Source organism: Hippoglossus hippoglossus, chromosome 9 (genome assembly GCF_009819705.1).
Source record: "Hippoglossus hippoglossus isolate fHipHip1 chromosome 9, fHipHip1.pri, whole genome shotgun sequence".
Taxonomy (NCBI): domain Eukaryota; kingdom Metazoa; phylum Chordata; class Actinopteri; order Pleuronectiformes; family Pleuronectidae; genus Hippoglossus; species Hippoglossus hippoglossus.
Genome location: NC_047159.1, coordinates 24,466,744 through 24,489,224, shown reverse-complemented (window position 1 = coordinate 24,489,224; position 22,481 = coordinate 24,466,744). Strand labels below are relative to the sequence as shown.

Below are 22,481 nucleotides of genomic sequence, written 5' to 3'. Positions count from 1 at the left end.
ACAATTAACATAGAGGGGCCAACATCCAGGAACCGTTCCTGATTCACTGAGGTGCACATGTAAGTCATTCTGTGTTTACTGTTGTCTCTATAGCTTTGAGCAAGCCACACATATATATGAATATATTTTTAAAAAATGGTTCCATATTTAAAACATTGTGTACTTCAAAAAATCTTAGAGAATTAAAAGTTTAATTCTTAACAAATTGTAATTTATTGATAATAAGTGATTAGCCCCCCTGGACCCGCCCCTGGTTTGCCCCTAAGGGGACGCTCACAGTTATGCGAATGTGAAGCAGATATCTCTGGTCAAGGTTCTCCAAAGTTTAACCCGACACAAAGCCACGCTGTGATTTGTCTCACTGCAGGAAGCCAGTATTTTATTTGTCTCCTCGCTGGATGTGTGACCGGGCCCTAACAGTGTTAGCATAGTTGCAGATAAGGACAACTTAAGAAAAATTCATGATCTAGGTTTATTCTCTGTTAATCAAATAAATCATCTAAAACTGAATTACGTTTATGTAATGAATCAATTATCAAATGTGGCAGGTTAACGTTCTCCCAAAGTGACCAATTAATTGACAAATTGTTTCAACCTTGGTCAACATGATTAATTTGATATATTTGATTTATGTCCTCTACCCTTCAAGATACAACTGATGTTTCGTTCATGTAAGACCCATTTACTACCAGTCCCCAGTCGAGGGGACGACATGACTGACACTAAACCAGGAGACATTAAATGCCACGAGGCATTAATCCAGCACTTTTGAAACCATTACATTTACAGTGATTGGTACGATTACATTATTTATTATATTAAAGTGACTTTAATAGATTTTTGGTTCAATGATTTATCTTCATCAGTAACAATCATAGACCATTGATTCAAGTTTTATACAGTAACAATGTTATAGGGATAGTTCACCCAAAAATGAAAACTCGCTGATCTCGTCTCGCAATACGCACAAGTTCTCGTGATAGCTGCAGTTGCTGCTGCAGTAACTGCAGCTATCCAGAGTTCTCACTGATGTCGTCAAGTGCCCCTTGGGCGAGAGCATAGAGGCGAGAGCGTGTGCAGTGTGTGCATCCTCAGGGCTGAGGATAAAAACACGGTGTAAATGACGCCGTTTCGAATCAAATTTGAATGTCAGGGCTTACGGATACTTGGATGACACCACAGGAGCAGTATGGAGGAATGTTAAAAAATAAATTCTGTTGTTTTTTTACGTTTTAAGAAAAAATTGACTTCAATTGTATTGGATTTGGCTGCAACGCTGTTTACCCCTGAAACTCTAAAAGTGTTTTCTGGACTCAAACACTTCACCCACCCCTCCAGCAGCATAGTGGTGAGAAGATAATGAGTGCATTTTCAATTTTCGGTGAACTACCCCTTTAAGGTGATTGTACACCAATGAAAACATAATTATGGATATCATATTCCATTTCCCTTGAATCCTACACACCAGTCCTTTAATAAAGCCACTCAGTACGTTGATAAGTGCATCTTCACTTGAACTGATTGGGACATTATCATTTGATCAAATATAATTGTATCTATAGTGTTAAAGCTACAGAATGTCCTCACAAAAAGTCTGTTACAGTTCATATATGGTGTAAGCTGCAGTCCAATCTCCTCTCCTCACACTGCAGTTCATTCTCAGTAGCGGACTTTGCACTCAGACTCGCTGGCGCTGCTGCTGCTGCTTTGTCTCCTCCGCTGATGTGCTCCATCAGGCTTCCAGCTGAGGTTTTCAGGCAGGTTTAGGATGTCCGCCCCCGTCTGTATTCCCAGGACCTGCCTCTGCACCAGCTTGCAGTAGAGCCCCCCGCTGGCCATCAGCTGACTGTGAGGGCCCTGTTCAGCCACGTGGCCCCTGTCAATCACTATGATGTTGTCTGCCTTCTCCACTGTGCTGAGCCGATGTGCGATCACCAGCACCGTGTGCTCCTTCATGACATTGTTCAGAGCCTGCTGAACCTGCAGCAGAAATCAACACCTCTCTGACACAGTAAATCATTCACTAATGCAGTATTGATTACAGGTGCTATAATACAGGATAACATTACATCTAACAGGTGCCGCATTTCTTTTGTCCATCTCCTGAACGCCAGATGACATTTTGTTTTGAGTAAATGTAGCTGTTTACTTACAATGTGCTCACTTTCTGCATCCAGAGCACTGGTCGCCTCATCCAGGATAAGAACACGTGGGTTTCGGATGAGAGCTCTTGCGATGGCCACCCTTTGTTTCTGCCCCCCTGACAACTGGGTGCCCTTCTCTCCAACACCTAAGAAAGAAATGAGTGAGAAAATAGCCAGCTGGTGGCTTTTATGACTCTGAATGGATGGTGGACAGTGGACAGGGGACTAAAATTATTAGAAATACATATAACAATCGTCCCAGCCAGATTTGTACTCAAACATACACCAGAATAAGTGAGATGGGATGTGATTGATTATACTGATATTGGCACCAGCTTAATTTACAAAAAAAATTATTTTCAAAACAAAGTAATGATTCCATCTCATGAGATGTAACTTGGGACTAGATCCCACTGAACCTGAACATAACCATGAGATATCTGGCAGCAGACAAGTGCCGTGAAGCCAGTATGAAGCTATTACATTACAATAATATGCTAAACTGAAAGTGAATAGTATTAGACTTGAGTAAGTCATGAAGGTATGTTAAAAAGAAGAAAAATAATAGTTTCTGTGATGCTAATCACTGACTGATGGACCACCTTATCCATTACAACTAAAACACATCGGTGGCAGACCTAAATATAAAGAGATCTGATCATTACTTGTCTCATAGCCTTTGGGGAGGTTGCTGATAAAGTCCTGAGCGTTAGCCTTGGTGGCAGCCTGCACCACATACTGCATGGGGATGTCAGTCAGGCCGTAGGTGATATTTTCCTCGACCGTCCTGGCAAAAAGCACGGGCTCTTGGCCCACAAGAGCTACCTGCAGAAACACAATGTCGAGTGGACGGATTTACATGTGAATGGCCAAAACCAAAACTGGCCTGATCTTGGTAACAGGTGACAAAGGTGTGGCAAACGCCTTATACATCTTATTCCTCTGTGCCATGGAGCTCCGGGAAGAAATGAGCACACAAGTGAGTCACTCTACTAGCATGAACACAAACACACTCTTTCTATTTATTTCTACTGAATCCCATATACAACAACTCTGCTGCTGATAATACTCACTGTATCAACAAGGGCGTATTAATCAGCACCTGACACATGCACTATTTAGTCAGTTTAGAGTAAGGGTTACTCAAACTAAAGCTTTAGGAAATTACAGAACCTTTTTTTAGTAATTTATCACCTGTTTTTAAAGACATTTAATCAGGAACAATTGGACTTGGGCCTAAAGACCACAGAGAGAAATGTAAAGCTGCAAAATATTGGCAGATGAAATAATGTGTTGTTGCTTTGCGAGTTTTGCTGACATTTCTTGACAATAACACAAGAAAATTATAGAATAACACAAGTCATATTCTTTATAACAACCTGTTGTATCCCTCTACACTCAGTCTGACTCCACTGTGCAACAATATCACATGCATTATGTGAAATATGTATTACATATACATATATATTAATCATATTCATCATGTCCTCTTAAAACACTGTGCAATAACTATCATATTTACCATACCACTTAAATACATGGTGCAATATTCATATAATTTATTATACACCATACTTATCTATATTAGTCACTTTACTGCTTTTGTATGCATCCTTGCTATCTCAACATGTTTACTTTTATTGTATTGAAAAACTTTATTTTATACTTAATATGTTTATAGTTATATTCTATTATATAGTTGCTTATTTTCATGTTTATGAATATTTCCTTTTGAAATCTTTTTAACACAGGCTAAATTTGATTTGAGGATGCCACTTTCATAATTCCGCTGAGCTTGAATCTATTACACAGATGTGTACAGACCTTGGAGTGTAGGTAGTCGTGCTGAAACGTGTGAACAGGTTTTCCATCCAGTAGCACTTGGCCTTGTTGAGGAAGGTAGAAGTTTTCCAGCAGACTCACACAGGAACTCTTTCCACTGCCCGAGGGTCCCACGAGGGCTGTGACCTCCCCTGGCCGCAGGGTGAATGACACTCCCTACAACAGGAAATATCAGAAATATCATTCATCATTTTAACTTTCTTTATTCTCTTATTACTGATATATCATATTTGCACAGAATTTGATCTGTAAATATGAACATAATTATATTCAAATACCACAAAAAATGTAAAATCATAATTCTGCCTGCCTTTAGACACTAATAAATATATAAAAGATAATAAATGATATAAAATACTTACTTAAAATGTTTTTGGGGAAACTGACCCTAAACTGTGCTTCCTAAATCCAAACAGACTGCTGTGAATATTAGTCATACTGGGTGTATTCACATAATTTGGGAGCAAGATTCCTCAGAACAAACCTTGAGAATATCAACCTCAGGGCGGGTTGGGTAGGCAAACGTGATGTCTTTAAATTCAACCAGACCCGTGCATGTGTGAGGAGCCTCTGTGCCATCAGCTGGGTGTTTGGGTTCCCTGTCCAGATACTCAAAAACCTTCTCTGCAGCTCCCACACCCTGCATGAGGCCTGTGTACACTGACGCGATGCTCTGTAAGACAGATCACACAAGGCGTTGGTTACTGGTGTTGCTTTTGTACACTTACACTACACATAAATAAATAAATAAAGACACCTGACATACCTCTAGACATTCTCCCAGCTCGAGCATGTATATGAAAAGAGATATCAAGTCCCCACTACTCATCTGACCAGAAATCACAAGGTGGCCGCCATAGTAGAGGACAGCGACCTCTAAAGCAAACTCTGAAATCTGAAAAACACACAAAAGTACAGTTATCAATAAAAAGACTGAAGAGATGTAGAGCTTTACATCCTCATCTGAAGAGGCAGCTGCTGGTACCTACACTACTGGACCACATATAACAAGCATAGGCCAAGGCCTGCTTCTTGTTGAGCTGGAACATGGCTAAGAGCTTGGCGTCGTAGGAATCGGCCTCCCCACACTCGTTGGCAAAGCTTCGCACTGTCCTCATGCCTGAAATTGTTTCTTCTGCCACTCTGTTGGCCTCTGCAAGAGTGGTTTGCACTTCTTTAGTCAATTTCTGTAAAAGAAAAGAAAATAATAACATATATAATACTACTTCAGATTAATCTCCAAATTAAGCCATCATCATTGACAGAACAAAAACTACTTTGCCTTGTAGTATTCTCCATGGAGTTTAGAGACCAGGCCAATGAAAGGGAATCCCATGATGGTCACCAGGGTGAGCTTCCAGGAGATCCCGAACATGAAGATGAAGGAGCCGGTGCCCTTGATGGCGCTCCTCAAGAAGATGTTGACATTCTGGGAGATGAGGTCACTCACTTGGGTGGTGTCAGCTGACAGCCGTGAGATGATGTCACCTACAGGGTGATATAGAAAGAGTATGTCATGCATGTCATGGTAAAAGAGGGGCCTCAAATAAAGGAAGGGACCAAATATGGCTCTGTTGATAGTGTTTTAACATTTACCTGTGTGGTTTTCATCAAAAAACGCTATTTCCTGCCTCATCAGCGTTCTGAAGAGACGGCTTCTGAGCCGAAGGTTTATTCGAGCAAATGTCAGCGTGAAGACCCCACCACGCACTCCCATTGCAAATGAACTGAGGAGAGAGAAACGCTTGTCAATAAATCAGCAAACTCCATGTCCCGTGGGGATCGTAGTTTACATTGGGTGAGAGGTAGGATACACCCTGAACAGGTCATCAGCGTATTGCAGGGCTGATATATAGAGACAAATAAATATTCATTTTCAGACCTAGGATCAATTTAGAGTGTCCATTTAGAGTTATTATTCTTAGTTTATGCTAAGCTGTATGTCTTTGGACAGTGGGAGGACGCTGGCGCACCAATACTGTCCAATAATGCCAAAAAATATATTATTATCATAAGAATCAAGTTAACATTAGAATTGTAGTTTGCAACAATTTTATGCAATCAAATTACTGTGTCACTTGTGTACAATAAGTATTATGTATCTCTTATGCCAATTGTTCTATTTTGAAAATGTGCACAGGATCAAAGTACAAACATTTGACAATCAGAAGGCGAACCTGTTTATACACACCTGACTAAGGCCAGTGCTACCAGTGTGATGACCGGTTTAGCAAAGTGCGCCATGCTCTTGCTCTCCACAATGCTGCCGATGGCCCTCCCATAGTAGAACGGTATGAATGCTTCACCTGCAGTTAAAGGTAGAGACCGTGATATAATGTTAGAGCTGTCCACACATTTCTAAGTGTCAGTGCAACTTAACATTCATACACAATGAGTTATTCTTATGTGTAAGTGACAATTTGTGTACAACAAGAATATATTTGTTTTAAAATTTACTTCGGAAATTGAATGAAATTGAAATAAAATGAGGTGAAGGGTGAAGCTGAAGAAAACAAGGGATTGTTTAAAGGCTGTGAGATATTTTGATGGACATCATTTTCTAATAATTTCACAGACCTAATGATTGCTTAAGAAATGTAACAGCAAAAGTCAATAATAAAACATCATCAAAATCATTAGCTGCAGCCCAGAGGGTCTTCACTGAGTTTTTGGTTTACAGTTCACGTTTTATGTTTCAGGTCACTGTTCTGAGGCTAGGAGCGAGGTGTTGATATCACATGGAAAAAATATGGGAAATAACTGCATAAATAAATGCAGAGCATCGTCAAAAATGTGCTATGGACTGAATGTATTTAGCAAAAGCCAAACACATTGAGTAATATGTGATGAGTATAACCTGCAGGCTTTGCAATCTTTTTGAAAAGGCAGGAGTAAACACTGTGACTTCATGGGTTTATATTGCTATGTCATGGACACTCACACACAGCAGAAATGAAAAGGAAGAGGATAGCTGCACACAGGAGCCCGCCATCCTTCCTGGAGATGGCTATCAAACGTCCCAGTGTAGCCCCAGAGCTGGTCTTCTCCCTCTCCTGGGTTCCCTCCTCCTTTTGCTTCTTCCTCTCACACCCCACCTCCTGCTCCTCCTCACCATCAGTCCCCACCAGGCTATCTGTGTCCTCGGAGCCTGCTACTCCTCCTCTGCTCCTGCTGCTGTGGTGACGACTCACTGAGCTGGATTCTGAGCTCAGCAGCCTCCAAAGCAGCATGACAACCACAGAAGATGCACAAGTCCAGCATATGAGGCTCAGGACCCAGGGCTGCTGTGTCATAGGGCCCAGCTCGGTCAGTATCAGCAGCTTGGCCAGAGCAAAGCTGATGACGATCAGGCAGATGAAGAGGATGAGGGTGGTGAGCGAAGCGACCCTCGGCGGGCCGTCCACCTTGTTCCATGACACACCTATGGAGGCTCCCAGGAGGAGGCACACTCGGAGCAGGACAGTCCCCCAGAGGTCGAACGCTGACTTGAGGATGTTAAAGTTCCGCACATCCTCTATGAATCTGACAGAGTGTGATCCATGTGTGTACAGGACAGTGGTGATGACAACATCCAGTAGGATGAATAACACAGTGCAGCTCACACCTACTTTGATGCCCATGCTGATGTTTCTGGCAGAGTGACAGGGAGTTAAGACAAGTACAACCAGTGTTAAACTATTACAGATAATATAAAAGACTGATGTTTTCAAAACAGTGATCAATGGAGACTAAAATTCACGGAGTTTGATCACAACCTATAAATGAGACCTTACATTCAGAAACATGCCACACAATTCAGCACCATTTATCCCAACAAACAGGAATATTTGTATTATTTCTTTACACTTACTTTTACTTTGAAGGAACTTATGTCCGGTCTCGTAGCTCAAGCACTAAACCTAGGTAGTAAAGTAAATATGAGGTAGTAACTGTCTTCATTTAAACTTTAACAACACTATAAACAACTGACCAGTAAGTCCGTGACAATCTACATGTACATTGTTAGCTAGCTATGTCAGTAAGCTGTTAGCGGGCGGTGTGTTACCTCACGTTACAAATGCGTCCATGCTATTGAATCCCATAATATTCAGACAGGTAACCGCGGAAACCTTACGTCATTTGCATTATAAAAGAGGTAATAAAACACAACAGTGGAGATAGAGAACTACACAAACACACACACATAGACACACACACTGGACCAACAACATCCACACAAAAAAAACACAAATCAAGTGGACACCGGTATCATAGATCGTCTAGGACACAGAGGATTCACACTAGGTAGTTCCTGTAGTCTGATATTCTACACAAAGATCCTGCTACGACAGTTTAGCGTTGTGAAGTGAATCAACCAGGCAGCACGTAAAATAAATAATAATCTAATACATAAATTGGATATATGTGATGACACGACCTGTAATGCTGCTCGGAATTACTTGCCCTCGTTATCTTTAGATAGTTAAGACCCAGCGTTAATATGTAAATAAAAAGCGGCGTACTTGGTATTAATGAATCATAGAGAAAATACACTAAACCCCAACTTTCACATTCCCGACCTCTCAAATGCATTTAGTGGGTTTATGCACGGGAAATATTGTGGAGTGATATCTCTTTCTGCTTTCGACCCATCTTGACGTACAGTAATTCTCCCGGAAGTAAACACTGTGTGGCCCCTCCCACCGGCAATATTTAAACTCAAGCAGGTCAACATTTTTAAATGTTTTTCTCTCCAGTTCCACTTAAACAGCACAAAGCTAAACTGATTAAAGAACAGTAAAAAGCTCTAGATGTTCATGACTCTTCAGCTAATTTGTCACCATAAAATAAAAGTAAAGTTCCTACAGGAGTAATAGAGATGAATACATTTATTTATATGTGTAGAATGTCTAAAGCAGACATACAAGTCTATTCACTAACCTTTGTGAAAGCAGAGGCACACAAATATTTTATCATATTGAAATGTGCTCTTTTGCCCACAGAGAATGAAGTCACACCTCTATACATCCCCTCTGTTCTGTGGTGGGGTCTTTCAGCCCGTTGTTTTGGTTTCAAAGTTGAACTTTCACGACTCATCAGCTTTGTCTCCAGCAGCAGCAGGAAGCTATTTTCATCTCAAACATAATACCAGTGCCAACAAACCAAATACATGCAAATTTAACGTGAATTTACGGCCCTTTTTTTTTTACTTTGAGAATTTGGAACCCCATTATTGCAAATGCCTCTTTCTGAATAAGCTAATAATTTCAAATTAGGCAAATAATTCGTTAGATCTTGTGGTTTTTGTGTGTTTAGTGTTTTTTTTCTGGAACTTTTGCAGCCAGGATCTAAACAGGAATAAGACTAACAAATGATCAGAAGCAATTTCTCTTTTCCTATCATGTAATAACCATACAACAAGGCTTCACTAAAACAATACCTTTATTGTAAAGTATTGCAGCATAAAAATAAACTGTACAACAAAGTAAAAACAAATAAATTAACATTACTTTCATGGGAAAAACATTTGGTTTGGGATCAATGATTGCTGCCATTTCTTTGGCCAGTGGATTAATTTTCCATGTGCAGAGTTCATCTACATGTGAAACATCAACCAGAAATGACCTGCGGGTAAAGTCCGGAGCATTGGGTACAACACAGTGGGAGGTTCTCTGCACAGCCGCATTCACAACGGCATCAAACTCTACGCACTATTCAGGCGAGAGGTGGAGCAGCCGATGGCAGCAGGCAGAGGCAGGAAGTGACATTAACTCTGCTGTGTAGATCACGTGATTTTCTTTACAACACACGGACACCGACGTTGGCTCTTATCCCCACAAACTCTCTTGACATCTTCGCTGGTGTCTTATCCGTGTATGACACCGCTTGTTCACCGGGAGAGATTTAGATAGTTAGAAGCGTCAACAAATCCCCACTCGCTCGTGGTGAATCCAGTGGGGGATCCCCGGTTGTGTTCTCAAATCGGATTCTCCTGACTTCCTACAGACTTTATACTACGAGGCCAGGTGGAGAAGTCCGCAGAAACTGCGGAGCCTCTCACATTTGTGTTCACACATGCACCCCCTCCGGAGAAAATACAGAGGTACTGCAGAGTCCAGTGCATGTCTGAAAGCAGCTCAAGTGACTGAGCAATGGTCGCACTAATCATCACTCTCCTCTGGATTACCCACGTCTTCAGGCAGCTCATGACTTGTATCTGTGCTCTGACAATGCGTCTCCTCTCTATTCTTTTCAAACCATGCATCTCAGTGGACATCAGACTCAGTCAGGTGATACGCCAACTCTGCCTTAATGTCCTCCGAGCTGCTTTGCTCGGTGGCCAGCACCGTCTCCACAGGGAAAGACAAATATAAACTCTCTTTCAGTTTTTTTGGTGAGGGAGAGTCTCCTGCACCAAACAGAGGATCTGCAATCTTAAAAGTCATTGAGGGCATGCTGGGTGCTCTGCGCTTAGCCTTCTTCTTCTTCTTCTCTTGTTTGTAGGCTACGTTCATATTGGATACAACCTGGGGGTGAAACACAAAAGAATTTTCTGATCAAAACAAGTGTAGAATGTCTCTCTCGCCCCAACATTTACTGTTACACTGTATATATTTTGTTCACATTGTACATATTTCAATTTTTTTTATAGTTCCTTGTGTTAGTATTGTATTTTTTTTTTACTTATTTACTACCTTTACTGTGTATTTCACAATTTAATTTGTTCCTGCTATAACATGGTGAATTTCACCATAGTAGGACAAATAACGTTCTATTTTATCTTATCTGCAGATAAAATGTGTTTTTTTAAACCTTCCACCGATAAACTCCAAAATTAATCTTCCGGAGAAGTAGTATCCCCTCCAAGTATGTTGAAATTCTGGTAATATGTTGTTGAGTTTACTTGCGCGCGCGCGCACGCACGCACGCACACGCGCGCGCGCACACACACACGCGCACGCACGCACACGCACACACACACACACACACACACACAGTCAAAATGTCACTTACCAGCTGCTTGACGGAGTTCTGCTGCTCCTGCATTATTGTCATATATGTAGAGGCCTTTTCCTTCGAGGAATACATATCCTGCTCTAGATCGTCATAATTCACCAGGCTTAGTGTCGTCTAGAGGAAAGGAAATGACATTTAATAACCAGACACCAAAACACACAGTTAGAACGGGATCTTTCCTAGTCTCACCTCATTAGGTAAATTAGCTTTCCTGTTGAACATGAGCGAGTACGGGGTGAACTTGGTCGTGGGGTTGGTGGACGTCCTGAACAAAAACAGCACAGGGTCGAGGAAGTCGTCCCACTCGCCCTGCTTCTCTGTTACCATCTGCACAACGGCTTCCTTCAGTAACACGCTCGTGCAGTCATGGAGCGGGTTGAGCTGAGGTTGATCCAAAGGAGAAACCTTCTGCACGATGCTCCATCTGTCGCACAGCAGCTTAGTCACCTGTCGGGAAAAATAACAAACATCTGTACTATATGTGCACTGGCAGAAACTGACCAACAGCACTGCTACAACCTGTTATCAGGTCATTCTGCTGTATATATTAAAATAAGTCTGTGACTCACATCTCACCTCATCACAGAAGTCATTGTTCTGCGTGCACGCTATAGTTTTAGGGGCCCCAAACCTGATTGAAAAGAGAACAGTAATTGTGGTTATTGTGAACTGCATAATGCTCAGTTTTGTCAGAGATTAATAGATATTGAGTTTGTTTAATATATATGTAATATGGGTGATGTGCGAAGATTGAGTTGGCTGTTTACGTATGAAACTTATAAAGTAGCCTGTTATCTAGATAAAGAGTGAAGTAGTACATAGTAGTATGTATAAGCAATCGGAATTACTTTTGATTTTTCTTTCTTTTTTGAGTGCGTCTTCTCTTTTTCTTTTTTCCTAATTTTTATAAATATAAAACGGGAAAAAGGAGAATAGGCCAAGTGCATTAGCATAACACAAAACAAACAAATATATGTTTCAGGATACAATATATTTTCATTTTGAGGCTTGGACTAGAAGTAATGGCCTTTGTTGTGATGTAGATTTACAGCACAAAATAAGACATAGAGGCAGTTTTAAATCTTAATAAATCAGTTTCATCAGATTTGATCAGATTATTTATATCAAACCCCTGTTTCGACCTCAGTGACTGTTAGAGATCTTGTTGGCTGTGTTTACCTGTATATACAGTTAGAGATGCATCTTGCAACAGAGAACACATCCGTCTTTTTTACTGGAAACGCTTCTGGCCATTTACTGAGGTAATCGATGAGGACTATAATGTTAGTGTTGCCTTGCTGGGTCTCAGGGAAAGGTCCTGATGAGGGAAGAGAAAACAGGCGTCAAGAGGTGGAGAGAAATTAAAAGAGAAGGAAAATGTTATGTGACCATTTCATTGAGGTAAAAACCTAAGATGTCAATCCCAACAATTTCCCACGGTGCGTCCACTTTGATCGGCCGAACAGTCCGTGACAGGTTTTTATTCCTCTCTGTGTGCTGACAGGTGTCACACACTTTAATCTGAAACAGGCAGAAGACCGTTACTGTAGAGGTGATTCTTATCAGGATGGCGCTTAGTGAGTCACATAAAGATTTAAGTACCCAGTCCACCACATCCTTAATGATTCCCAGCCAGTAGTACTTGCTCTGGATCCTGTGGACGGTCTTCTTCTGGCCAAGGTGATGGCCGATGTCATTGAAGTGGCAGTCGAGGAAAATCTGCCTCTTCCTCTCTGCCTCAATCACCACCTCCCTCTTCTCTTCTTTCTTGGGTCCCACATAGTAGAGCTTGCCCTCTTGGACGAAGACATGAAGGGAGGATGAGTTAGACTCTTGACATTGATTGACAAGCCTTTGCAGGGGTCTTTACTGCCAAACACAGATATGCAACACGTCTGGTGTACAGAGAGAACATTACACCATACTTCTTTCAAAACTGTTTGTATTCAAAGATGTCTTGTTAATCTGAATTAAACATAAAAGTGAACTTGCCAAGAACAGCTGAGGTCCGTTCAACAATTCAGCAAATACACATTATCCACACTAAACCACTGATCTGCGGAAAATGTGGACTTTTAAAAAGGTAGTTTGAACATTATTCTCCATAGCAGAAAAACTTAGCAAGCATCGAGAGCCGGTTTTGCAAGTTGAAATGTGCCCGATATAGAAGCTGGTTTCAGGTGGACACTGAGTGAGTCAGCCGAATTAACCCAACTCTCCTATAGATTCACAACAGATCTTGTGTTATGTCCTGGATGATCCACACTTCCGAACTATCTGGGCGGTTTTATTTTGAAGTTTTTTTTGAATGGAGGCTCGTCGATGTGAAAAGACGAGCGCCACAGCAACAACCCCTTACCGTCAATGATAAACTTCTGTGCGTATCTTTTGAGGTTCTTCCTTCGTATGGGAGTCATCGTCTGAGGAAAGTAGCCTTTGGCCACGAAAGTGTAAATGTCCCCGAGTTTGTTGGAGCTGGACTCCACCACCTCCTCCTCAGCAACTTGCAGCGACTCCACGTTTAACATTGCGGCTCACGCGTCTCACGTCGGTACAAAGCACGGAGACACACACGTCACTGGACACAGACGAGGCTAATGCTAAGCCGCATACTGAGATGCTGTGCTAGCTGCTGCTAACGAACTCAGATCATCCACAACAAAGTCACATCAGGATGAAGCAGAAGCAGCGCGTGTGTTGATCGCCTTCTTCTTCTTCTGCTTCTGAATTAAACCGGTGTGTTTGGTTTTGCTTTAGCGCCCCTCGGTGGTAAAGTGTGGTTCCTCCTGCCAGCCCGTCTTATTAGAACTAGACTGTTGTAATTAGACGCTATGACCACTAGGGAGCAGTAAACAACTGACCGTTACCAAAAGGATGTTGGCAATTTCCTCGAGCATCTTCAAAATAAAAGGTTATAACATGACCTTTCTGAAACTGCAGGGCAATAAATACTCAATATTGCGTCTCATTCAACTCTATCTACCTATTTTTTTTCTTTACAAAGTTCCCAAGAAAATATGTAAACCCAAGTGTGTAAAACCAAGTGATGGGTGACTATTTTTGTGAATAAGTTTACTCCTCTTCAACATGTCCATGTAGCTAAAATCTCTGAGACACTTAAAGAAATGAATACAAAATTTCAAATGTAAAAATATGCAGGAAAAACTGGATGTTTATTTTTTTTTATTGTCCATTGCTTTCTTGATAAACAAGTCAAGTGTGCATATTACTGCCCTTGAGTGTACAGATTCTGTTCTTACCTAAGAACAAATCCCAAATAAGACAACATTGGGGAATGTCAAAAAAACTGCGTAAGTGGGTTTTTAGAAGTATAATAGATTAGTCTGACATGAAACAGAGCAAACAATAGTTTTGTTTTTTATGTCATAACCAAAAATGAAAAAAATTGAATAAATAGAATAAAGATGAGCACAATGACCTCACCGAGTGTGTAGTTTGCTGCATTAGTTCTGTGAATGACAATTAGATTTTAGGTTTTAGGTTTGACGACACTTTGGAGGGATTGTCATATGTGATACATTTTGGGTTGACGCTTTTATTTTGGAGAGCTTGAACAGGCAGTGCTGGGTTTGTTGTTGACGGAAGAAGAAGTCGACATATTACTGTCATGTGTTCCTGTGTGTTTGAGTCTAGTGAATCGGGCAGAAATGAAAAACGAGGCGGACAGCCAGTGTGACTTTTACATGTGCAGCTGCTTCACCTCCGATCACATCTTCCTGCAGGACTTCAGACTCCATGTTCGCTTCGTGTCAGAGCAGCAGTTCACTCTGGACTATCAGACTGTGAGTGTTGGTGACGTTTACAATTCACAGGGAACACGTGGAGACACGGGAGCTTTATGTTTACGTGTTTGATTTCATATGAAATATTATCCACAGCTGCTCAGGAGACTTGGCTGCGTCACAGACCAACAGTTTGCGGATGTGCTCAAAGAGGTAGGCGCTGTGTGTGTGTGTGTGCGTGCGCGCGCGCGCGTGTGTGTGTGCACTGTGTTGATTTTGATGCAAAACATCATTTCCGGTGTTAATGTTGTGGTTCGTGTTAAACTCACCACAGTTAGTTAGTGTTAGATAAGTACTAGTTATGGTGGGTTAGTAAAAGTCTCCTGGAAAAGTCTCTGTTAAGCACAAGTGATGTATGACAGCATTTCATCGGCTATCAGTTAAATTTAGGATTGATTTTAAAGTTGTATTATTATTATTAATATTATTATTAATAATAATAATGACATAACCTACATTTGTTTGGTCTGTGAATAGGTTTTTAAACCTCAATCATCCACTCATACATTTGAGACGATATGGAGTTGAGTTACTGAGATCATATTAGATCATACAGACCATGACAATGATAATGGATTTGTTGACAGATAGAAAATTAAATAAAAAAATGAATTGTTGCTAACTATTTTTCAATTTTTTTTATTTGTTCATGTAATTTAACGTTGAACATGTAACACCCATTAGACTTCTGGGGCAGGGGTCCCTCACATTTGTCTCTGTCTGAGGTCTCTAAAGTTTCTCTTCCCTGTGAAAAGGTTTTTAGTTTTTGAGAGCACTGTGAAGTTGATTTTTAATCTATGAAATGTCCCACTTTAACGTGACTGTGGGACCTGAGGCCTGGGCACACAAACAAAAAAGTATTATTTGTTATTTTAATATGTTTATGTTTGTATGAATCAGTATTGGCCCAAACATTGTTTAATATGTCAAATATCAACAACAATAAAATTACTTAAATTACACAAAAGTTGATCAGTATTGGTATAACTCTTACTAGAGATAACAATTTAATTTTACAATATAATTTAATTTTAATTTCAACATAATATAATCTCACTGTGATCCCACTGTTGTGTTCAGCTGAATGTTGAGTGGGTTTCCTCTTCCTGTTTGACCTTCACAAAAGGAGACATCCTGATATAACAAGATAATTAAGTTGTAATTATCTTCTAGTCTGTATCTTCTCCAATTAAAATGATACTTCTGCATTAGACTGTAGCTGAAGTGTGTGTCTGCTCAGATTTCACAGGAAGTCGACCGGCGAAGGCGTCTCAGTGTGGTGTCTGCCGAGAGAGCTGCTGTCATAAAAGACATTTACCAGCCGCTCCATCCTCATGTCTACCAGCTGCGGGTACTTACTGCATCACTCTCTGCTCATAGGTGCATTTGTATTGGGTCATTAGCGCCTCGCTGTGACACATCTGCGCTCCGCCTCTCCACAGGAGTCTTACCTCACTCGAAGGTTCAAGCAGATTGTCGAGTACTGTCGAAGCAGCGGCGCCAGTGAACAAGGTCTCTTAGGCGTGTTGGACGAAGAGGCAGGTGAGTCGGAGAGTGCTTTTCATTTCCTCACTGACCCCAATCAGACCTGGTATTAACCTCCGTCCTGAGTGATCCCATCACTACAATTCATATTCTTGTGTGAATGCAAATGTGCCTTGGGCCACATTTGAAGGACCACCTAGAGTTTCACATTAACTCAGGCGTATATGTGTGTCCATACATAGATTTTTTTGTGGCCATAAAATCCCCACTGATCCCCAAATAATAGCTGATACTTTTCTGAAATTGGTAAAATCTTTCTTCAACACCCTAACCTGGCTCCTCTCTCGCTCTCCCTCTCTTGTTTGGTTTATTTGCATATAGAGCAGGGAAGTGAGATACGATCACAGGTGGTCACAGGAGACGTGTGAACAGATTCATTTCGAGCAGATCTCTAATACCAGGTCTGAACAGGACTTGTATGTCTAAATGTGCTTTGTACATAACAGTCACCTCCTTTTTCAGATCCTCAGTCGGTTGGAATCCATATTTGTTCCCATGAAAATATATCGTCAGCTGACAATGCCTAATGATATTTCATGACCTGCCTCACAAGTCATGAGTCAGATAAAAGTTTAACGTGCCATTTTTCTGAAAGGGTTCAGAAATCAACATGTTTCATTTTCCCCAGCAATGGCCAGACAGGAAATGAATCATCAAAGTGTATGTGGCATATTTGAGAAATACTTGATGCTACCTGTCACAGATTTAGCAATAATGTATTTCTGTATGAAAATGCTACTTTGATCATCAGTGATTTATTCCAGTTTTTCTGTTTTAGCTCCGAGGGTGTATCGTTTCCCTGTGTTTGAGAAAAGCTTCTGTGAGGAGCTGGTGGAGGAGCTGGAGCACTTTGAGCAGTCTTCAGCACCTAAAGGACGACCCAACACCATGAACCACTATGGGGTAATACATGAATTCCTACTGGCTGGAGAAGACCTTAAACTCCAGCTAATCACTGCTCTTTTAGTCTTTAGTCGTGTTAGATACGTCATCAACACCCACTCGCTGACAATGAATCTTGCAGGAGATCTCCTGGTGTGTTCTCACATGAGCTCTCCAGAGCTTGGCCAGAGAAAAGTCTGGAGCCTCTCATTGGACGTTTGTGTTCTCTCATGCAGCCCCTTATATGGAGCTCAGTGCATTTCTGAAAGCAGCTATATTATTACCCCTTACTCCTACTTTTTCTTGAATGTGGAGTAATGTGAGGCCATTTTCTGTAGTGTGAAAATTTTCTGTAGTAACTTATGTCTTGCAGACATAAGTTACTACAGAAAATGTTATGTGCTTCCATCTTGACAATCCTTTGCCATATATTGTGCCGCGGGCAAAAGCTTCCAGCAGCGTCTGAGTGAGGGGTAAGTCTTTCACACTAAGGACTATATTTTTGTGACTCTTAACTGCACACTCTCTGCTTGACATGACTCTAGGTGGTAACAAGTTTGTGGTGTTTGAACTTATTGTGGGGACCAGTTTGTGGCATAAGTACCGTTTTCGGGTCAGTGTCAGACCTTTTATACCCAAACCATATTAGCCCAACAGACGTGGCACCTCTTCTATATACAAGGACCTCAGTATGTCTTGGCTGGTTCGAGTCCTTCTACTGTTGTTTTTGCTCACGTTTTGTCAGTCTTCTCCATGTTTATTAGTGCTGCTTTCTGTAATGTGCAAACAGCACCGTGCAAATCAGAGAAAATACCATAATATAAAGCAATTTTTATTGAGGTCCTGGTTAAGATGTTTTAATATTTTCTCTCTTAATAAAATGTATATCATCAAATCACCCATCCTCATTTAGAGGTTATTTTAGACATGAGATTCTTCTAATTTTCTCTCCCCAGATCCTCCTGAATGAACTGGGCTTTGACGAGAACTTCTTCACGCCTCTCCGTGAGCAGTACCTACATTCACTCACCTCCCTGCTGTACCCAGACTGCGGGGGGCGCTGTCTGGACAGCCACAAGGCCTTTGTGGTCAAATATGACATGAATGAGGACCTAGACCTGAGCTACCACTATGACAACGCAGAGGTCACCCTCAACGTTTCCCTGGGGAAGGACTTCACTGAGGGAAACCTTTATTTTGGCGACATGAGACAGGTGAATATATCAATGTTTTTTTATACTATATATATGTATATATAGTGCTGTACTATAAAGCTTTAAGTACCACACCTACAATCACCACTTCTGCCACTACCAAGCATATTAACAAACATAAAGGCATTGTCAGCAGTTAGATACATGGGTTTATATAGAGTAAATAATAAATAACATACATTAGCACATAGTCACATAAATAGTAAGAGAAAATGACAGTTACAATGGCAACGGGGACTCAGCAGAGAGCTTAATGTTTTTTGCTCTGTATATGTGAAATGTATAATTATATCACAAGTGATTATTAATTTTAAACTTACAAGTGTAACGGAATTCTTAGTATTACTGAAAATAAATTCCTAAATGAGGAAAATTTACATAAGGAGGACCAATACAAAATTTGTGGACATCTGATTCTGGCTCAATCTTGCAAAATGTACATTTATAATATATGAAATCACGCCTCTGTCAATCTAGTCTTGTTTATATATGCTTTTATTATTGATAAAAAATTGCCATTCCAAGTGATGCTATTTTGAGGTGAAAAATTATGGACATAAGACAATATTAGAGATAATAAATCCTGTTAATCAAAGTCCTCAAGCTTTACATGGTGTATAAATACTCTCATGGCCATGGATTTGCTGCCCCCTGCAGGTTTCTTTAAGTGAGACGGAGTGTTCAGAAGTTGAACACAGGGTGACCGAGGGCCTCCTCCACCGTGGCCAACATATGCACGGTGCCCTGCCCATCTCCTCCGGCCAGCGCTGGAACCTCATCCTCTGGATGAGAGCGTCGCAGGAACGCAACAAGCTGTGTCCCATGTGCAACCGGAAGCCCACCCTGGTGGAAGGAGAGGGCTTCGCTGACGGGCTCACCAAACACTCAGACCCCCTGCTGAACGTTTCCTGTGTGCTGACATAACGTATCCAGCTCCTCGCGACGCCTTTATTAAAGACGCTGTTCGTAGGCTCTGTGTGGCCCATTTGGTAAAAAAAAAGACAATGCAGCAGACAGTATCCCTGCTGCCTCCTCCCACAGGTTCAGCCAGTCTGGTGACACAGTAACATCACATTGACTAATATGCTGTGTTTGTTTGTTGTCGAGTTAACAAAGACTCCACTGGGTGACTGTAGGGAGCCATTAATGCTAAAGACAGATGTTGACCTTATTCCAAATTGGAATAATTCATATTTATTAATTGTACTATAAAAAATAGTAATGTAATATAATTCAGGGCTAACGGCTTCAATCTAATGTCCCATTTTGTCGAATGTATATTTATAACTTTACTGTCTCAAATATTAGTCCAATAATATATTTGAAGAAAAATCCCTTGTATTTTAATGTACGGTCTGATTTTATGGGCCAAAGATTATTAAGATAATTTGTAATTTATGATTAAATGTTCACTGATCAGATTTTTCCCTTCCTTATTTCTTAACTCAGGGGTCTTTACTCACACTGAGTACTGATCCGATACTACTCTCTTTTTCCAAATCTAAAATAGTTTGAACCACTTTCTGTCAAACAAATTTGGGTCCTTTTTATGTAAAGTAACCTGAGGTTAGAGTTGCACTTTGGATTAATTAAAGGCCCCCTCGTTGCATTTCTGACCACTAGGAGCACTAGAGAAAAATGAGTCTGCATAATGCGTCTTACTTTTGAATGGCTGGCTATAATCCTGTGTTTTCCTATTACCCAACTCGACAGTTTTTGTGAAATGCAGTCTATCGGCTCTCTGGACATTTCTGCTGAGCTGTTTTCCCCTTTGGACATTTCCAAGTCTCACATTTCTCATGCTCTCACTTGCTACTAAATGGATACAAATCGCCACATTGAACTTAAGACAGCACACAGAATTTGGAATAATAGCATTTTAATTGCATGAATTATATCTATTCCATGAATATCCATCCTTTGTGCATTTCTTATGTTGAGTATTGTGCTGGAAGATAATGCTGTTTTCATACAGAGTCTTGGAGAGTAAAACCACAAACATGAACACGTATGCTACATCTCACATAGTATAATGATTCTTTACAGCAACATGAGAACATCAGGGCTTTTTGGTTGTTTCTTTTTGTTCCATGTGCCAATGTGGAAGGTGAAATGAAGGGAAACAGGGACGAGGAGAAGTGGTTCTCTGGGATCAGAGGCAGATATACAGCAAATTCAAACACACACAGAAACAAGGCTAACATACAGTAACAGGCATGGCTTTCAATAGTTGACTTGGTAACTTCATGTTCAATACTTCTGTTATTGAAATTGTTGTGTCATATTCCCTGCCTCTAACCCAAACTCTGTACAAATACAATTACTGTACAATAGGTTTTGTAATGTTACTAATGTAAAGACTAGCTTGGATTTAAAATAATTACAATAATACAGTATTAATATATAGCTAGTAATATTAAAGATACATATTTTCACATCAAATATAGTAAATTATCCTATACAGATACCATTTACATCACACAAGTAAATAAATAAATTCAGTTTTCTTTATAGTGTTTAGAGCTAAATCTGTCACAAATGCACCAGTTTAAATGCAGATGAATTAAATCCTTTAACTTGGCCAACTGCATTGACTGCATCGGTCCCATCATTTCAGTCTGTCCAGGTGTCAGTATGCACACGGCTGTCAGTCTGCACCACCTGATGCTGTCTGAGGGTCAGCACCGGCTGCATTCAGTCGTCTGCCCTTGTAAAGTCGTTCACTGGTCTGTCAACAAGACATCGTGTCTCAGCTCTATAATGTGGTCTCACTGCTCATGTCCCGGGGTCGATGGTGGTCGCTGTCCGAGTCGTAGTCTGACTCCATCTCAATCTTCACCTGGGGCACGGGACAGGACATCCCTCTCCCCATGGGCATGGCCGGAGACGATGGGCAGGAGATCTTCAGGTGGAGGGTGATGCTGAGGAAGGGCAAGCTCCAGTTACCATACGCACCCACAGCCAAATACACAGAGGGGCTACGGGGGAGGACGGAGGAACTCAGCCATGAAGCATCATGACTCCGGCAGAAGACTACAGCAGCTCATGTCAGTGATGTGCAGGAGAAGATGAACTAATGAGCAGACTGAGCTGCTGTAGAGGTTTTCTGTGGCCTTAGTGCCTTATGGTGAAGACTGGGACTGGGGACACTTTGAGGATAAGACTCATGGTGTTGTATCATGAACATGGGAAACAGTTTGTCGTGATCCTTTTCCAGCAAGTTGTTTCTAACCTTTTTTAGTAGTGGCTCGGGTAGGCTATGTACTGGAAAAATTAACTAAGTATGGTTGAAACCTATGTTGTAGTTGAAAAGTAAGTTTTATGACCTGTATCTACATACATATACAACCTGTCCAAATACTTTATGACCTGAACTGTTTTATGGTCTGAACTGTGTTGACCTGAAAACTGTCAGACCCTTTTTATCACTTATTTACTCTCCAAAGAACTGAATGTATGTCTGCTTATCTCCAAAAGAAACATATGTAAATCAGTTGTCTGTGTTTAGATTCCTCTCTCAACCTGCGTCTACAGAACCAGTCTGAACTGGTTCTGAGAGATAGCCTGAGTCCTCCTATATATGATCCTTGCATTTGACTGTCCTGCATCTTCACTCTGAGATCCTTGTGACTCTCTGTGTTGATCCTTTCTGCAGAAAGCCCCTATTAAAATACACATAGATAACTATGGTGTTTCCAGCCTCTTGTATTTCCAGATTTCCATCACAGCTATTTCTACCTTACAAATTATATAATTTTATTATAGTTTTTCAAAGATATAAAGGAAGAGACTATGATGCCATATCAGCTGTATATAATCAACAACATGCATTATTACTACTGACAAAAGGACAATGCTGCCAACAAACCTTATATCATAGTTCATTTGATCAAATAATGATTCTCTAAATATTCATATTTCCTAGTACAACTAAACCACTAAATTTAACAGACAGTTTTTGTCTTTGGCTAATAATACTTTGAATTTAGTCTCTAAAGTATATTTGTGGTAAATTAGTCAGCAAAATACTTTTTACACCGTTGAGTCAGTACTTG

At 40.7% G+C, this 22,481-nt stretch overlaps 4 protein-coding genes across 6 annotated transcripts in view; 1 reads left to right on the top strand and 3 right to left on the bottom strand.

The window, feature by feature from the left end:
• Positions 1 to 1,231: 1,231 nt before the first annotated feature.
• Positions 1,232 to 8,195, bottom strand: abcb9 (ATP-binding cassette, sub-family B (MDR/TAP), member 9). Of its 3 annotated transcripts, none has more exons than XM_034597059.1 (14): positions 8,032 to 8,194; positions 7,837 to 7,885; positions 6,928 to 7,741; positions 6,178 to 6,292; positions 5,583 to 5,713; positions 5,269 to 5,474; positions 4,976 to 5,173; positions 4,753 to 4,881; positions 4,471 to 4,659; positions 3,969 to 4,142; positions 2,810 to 2,969; positions 2,154 to 2,290; positions 1,331 to 1,980; positions 1,232 to 1,247 (listed from the first exon to the last, which is right to left on the bottom strand). In XM_034597059.1, the coding sequence occupies exons 3-13, from the start codon at positions 7,604 to 7,606 to the stop codon at positions 1,660 to 1,662; spliced, it is 2,439 nt and encodes an 812-aa protein (XP_034452950.1). In that variant the 5' UTR covers positions 7,607 to 7,741; positions 7,837 to 7,885; positions 8,032 to 8,194; the 3' UTR covers positions 1,232 to 1,247; positions 1,331 to 1,659. The 3 variants fall into 3 exon arrangements, with proteins under 3 accessions (XP_034452950.1, XP_034452951.1, XP_034452949.1); XM_034597060.1 differs by having other exon boundaries at positions 6,928 to 7,607; XM_034597058.1 differs by having other exon boundaries at positions 6,928 to 8,195.
• Positions 8,196 to 9,376: 1,181 nt separating this feature from the next.
• Positions 9,377 to 13,753, bottom strand: zgc:113436 (uncharacterized protein LOC503528 homolog). The gene is made up of 8 exons (XM_034596620.1): positions 13,342 to 13,753; positions 12,585 to 12,778; positions 12,392 to 12,503; positions 12,162 to 12,300; positions 11,559 to 11,613; positions 11,172 to 11,429; positions 10,980 to 11,096; positions 9,377 to 10,492 (listed from the first exon to the last, which is right to left on the bottom strand). Exons 1-8 carry the CDS (start codon positions 13,508 to 13,510, stop codon positions 10,232 to 10,234), a joined length of 1,305 nt encoding a protein of 434 aa, XP_034452511.1. The 5' UTR covers positions 13,511 to 13,753; the 3' UTR covers positions 9,377 to 10,231.
• Positions 13,754 to 14,560: 807 nt separating this feature from the next.
• Positions 14,561 to 19,845, top strand: ogfod2 (2-oxoglutarate and iron-dependent oxygenase domain containing 2). Its single transcript, XM_034596401.1, has 7 exons — positions 14,561 to 14,785; positions 14,882 to 14,938; positions 16,026 to 16,136; positions 16,228 to 16,327; positions 17,109 to 17,233; positions 18,169 to 18,426; positions 19,084 to 19,845. Exons 1-7 carry the CDS (start codon positions 14,651 to 14,653, stop codon positions 19,348 to 19,350), a joined length of 1,053 nt encoding a protein of 350 aa, XP_034452292.1. The 5' UTR covers positions 14,561 to 14,650; the 3' UTR covers positions 19,351 to 19,845.
• Positions 19,846 to 19,870: 25 nt separating this feature from the next.
• The window catches only part of slc4a5a (solute carrier family 4 member 5a), a 33,380-nt gene continuing 30,769 nt past the window's right edge, over positions 19,871 to 22,481 (bottom strand). The window contains exon 26 of the mRNA XM_034596402.1: positions 19,871 to 21,347. Within this exon, the coding sequence (XP_034452293.1) occupies positions 21,182 to 21,347 (166 nt within the window). The 3' untranslated portion in view covers positions 19,871 to 21,181. The remainder of the gene's footprint in view (positions 21,348 to 22,481) is intronic.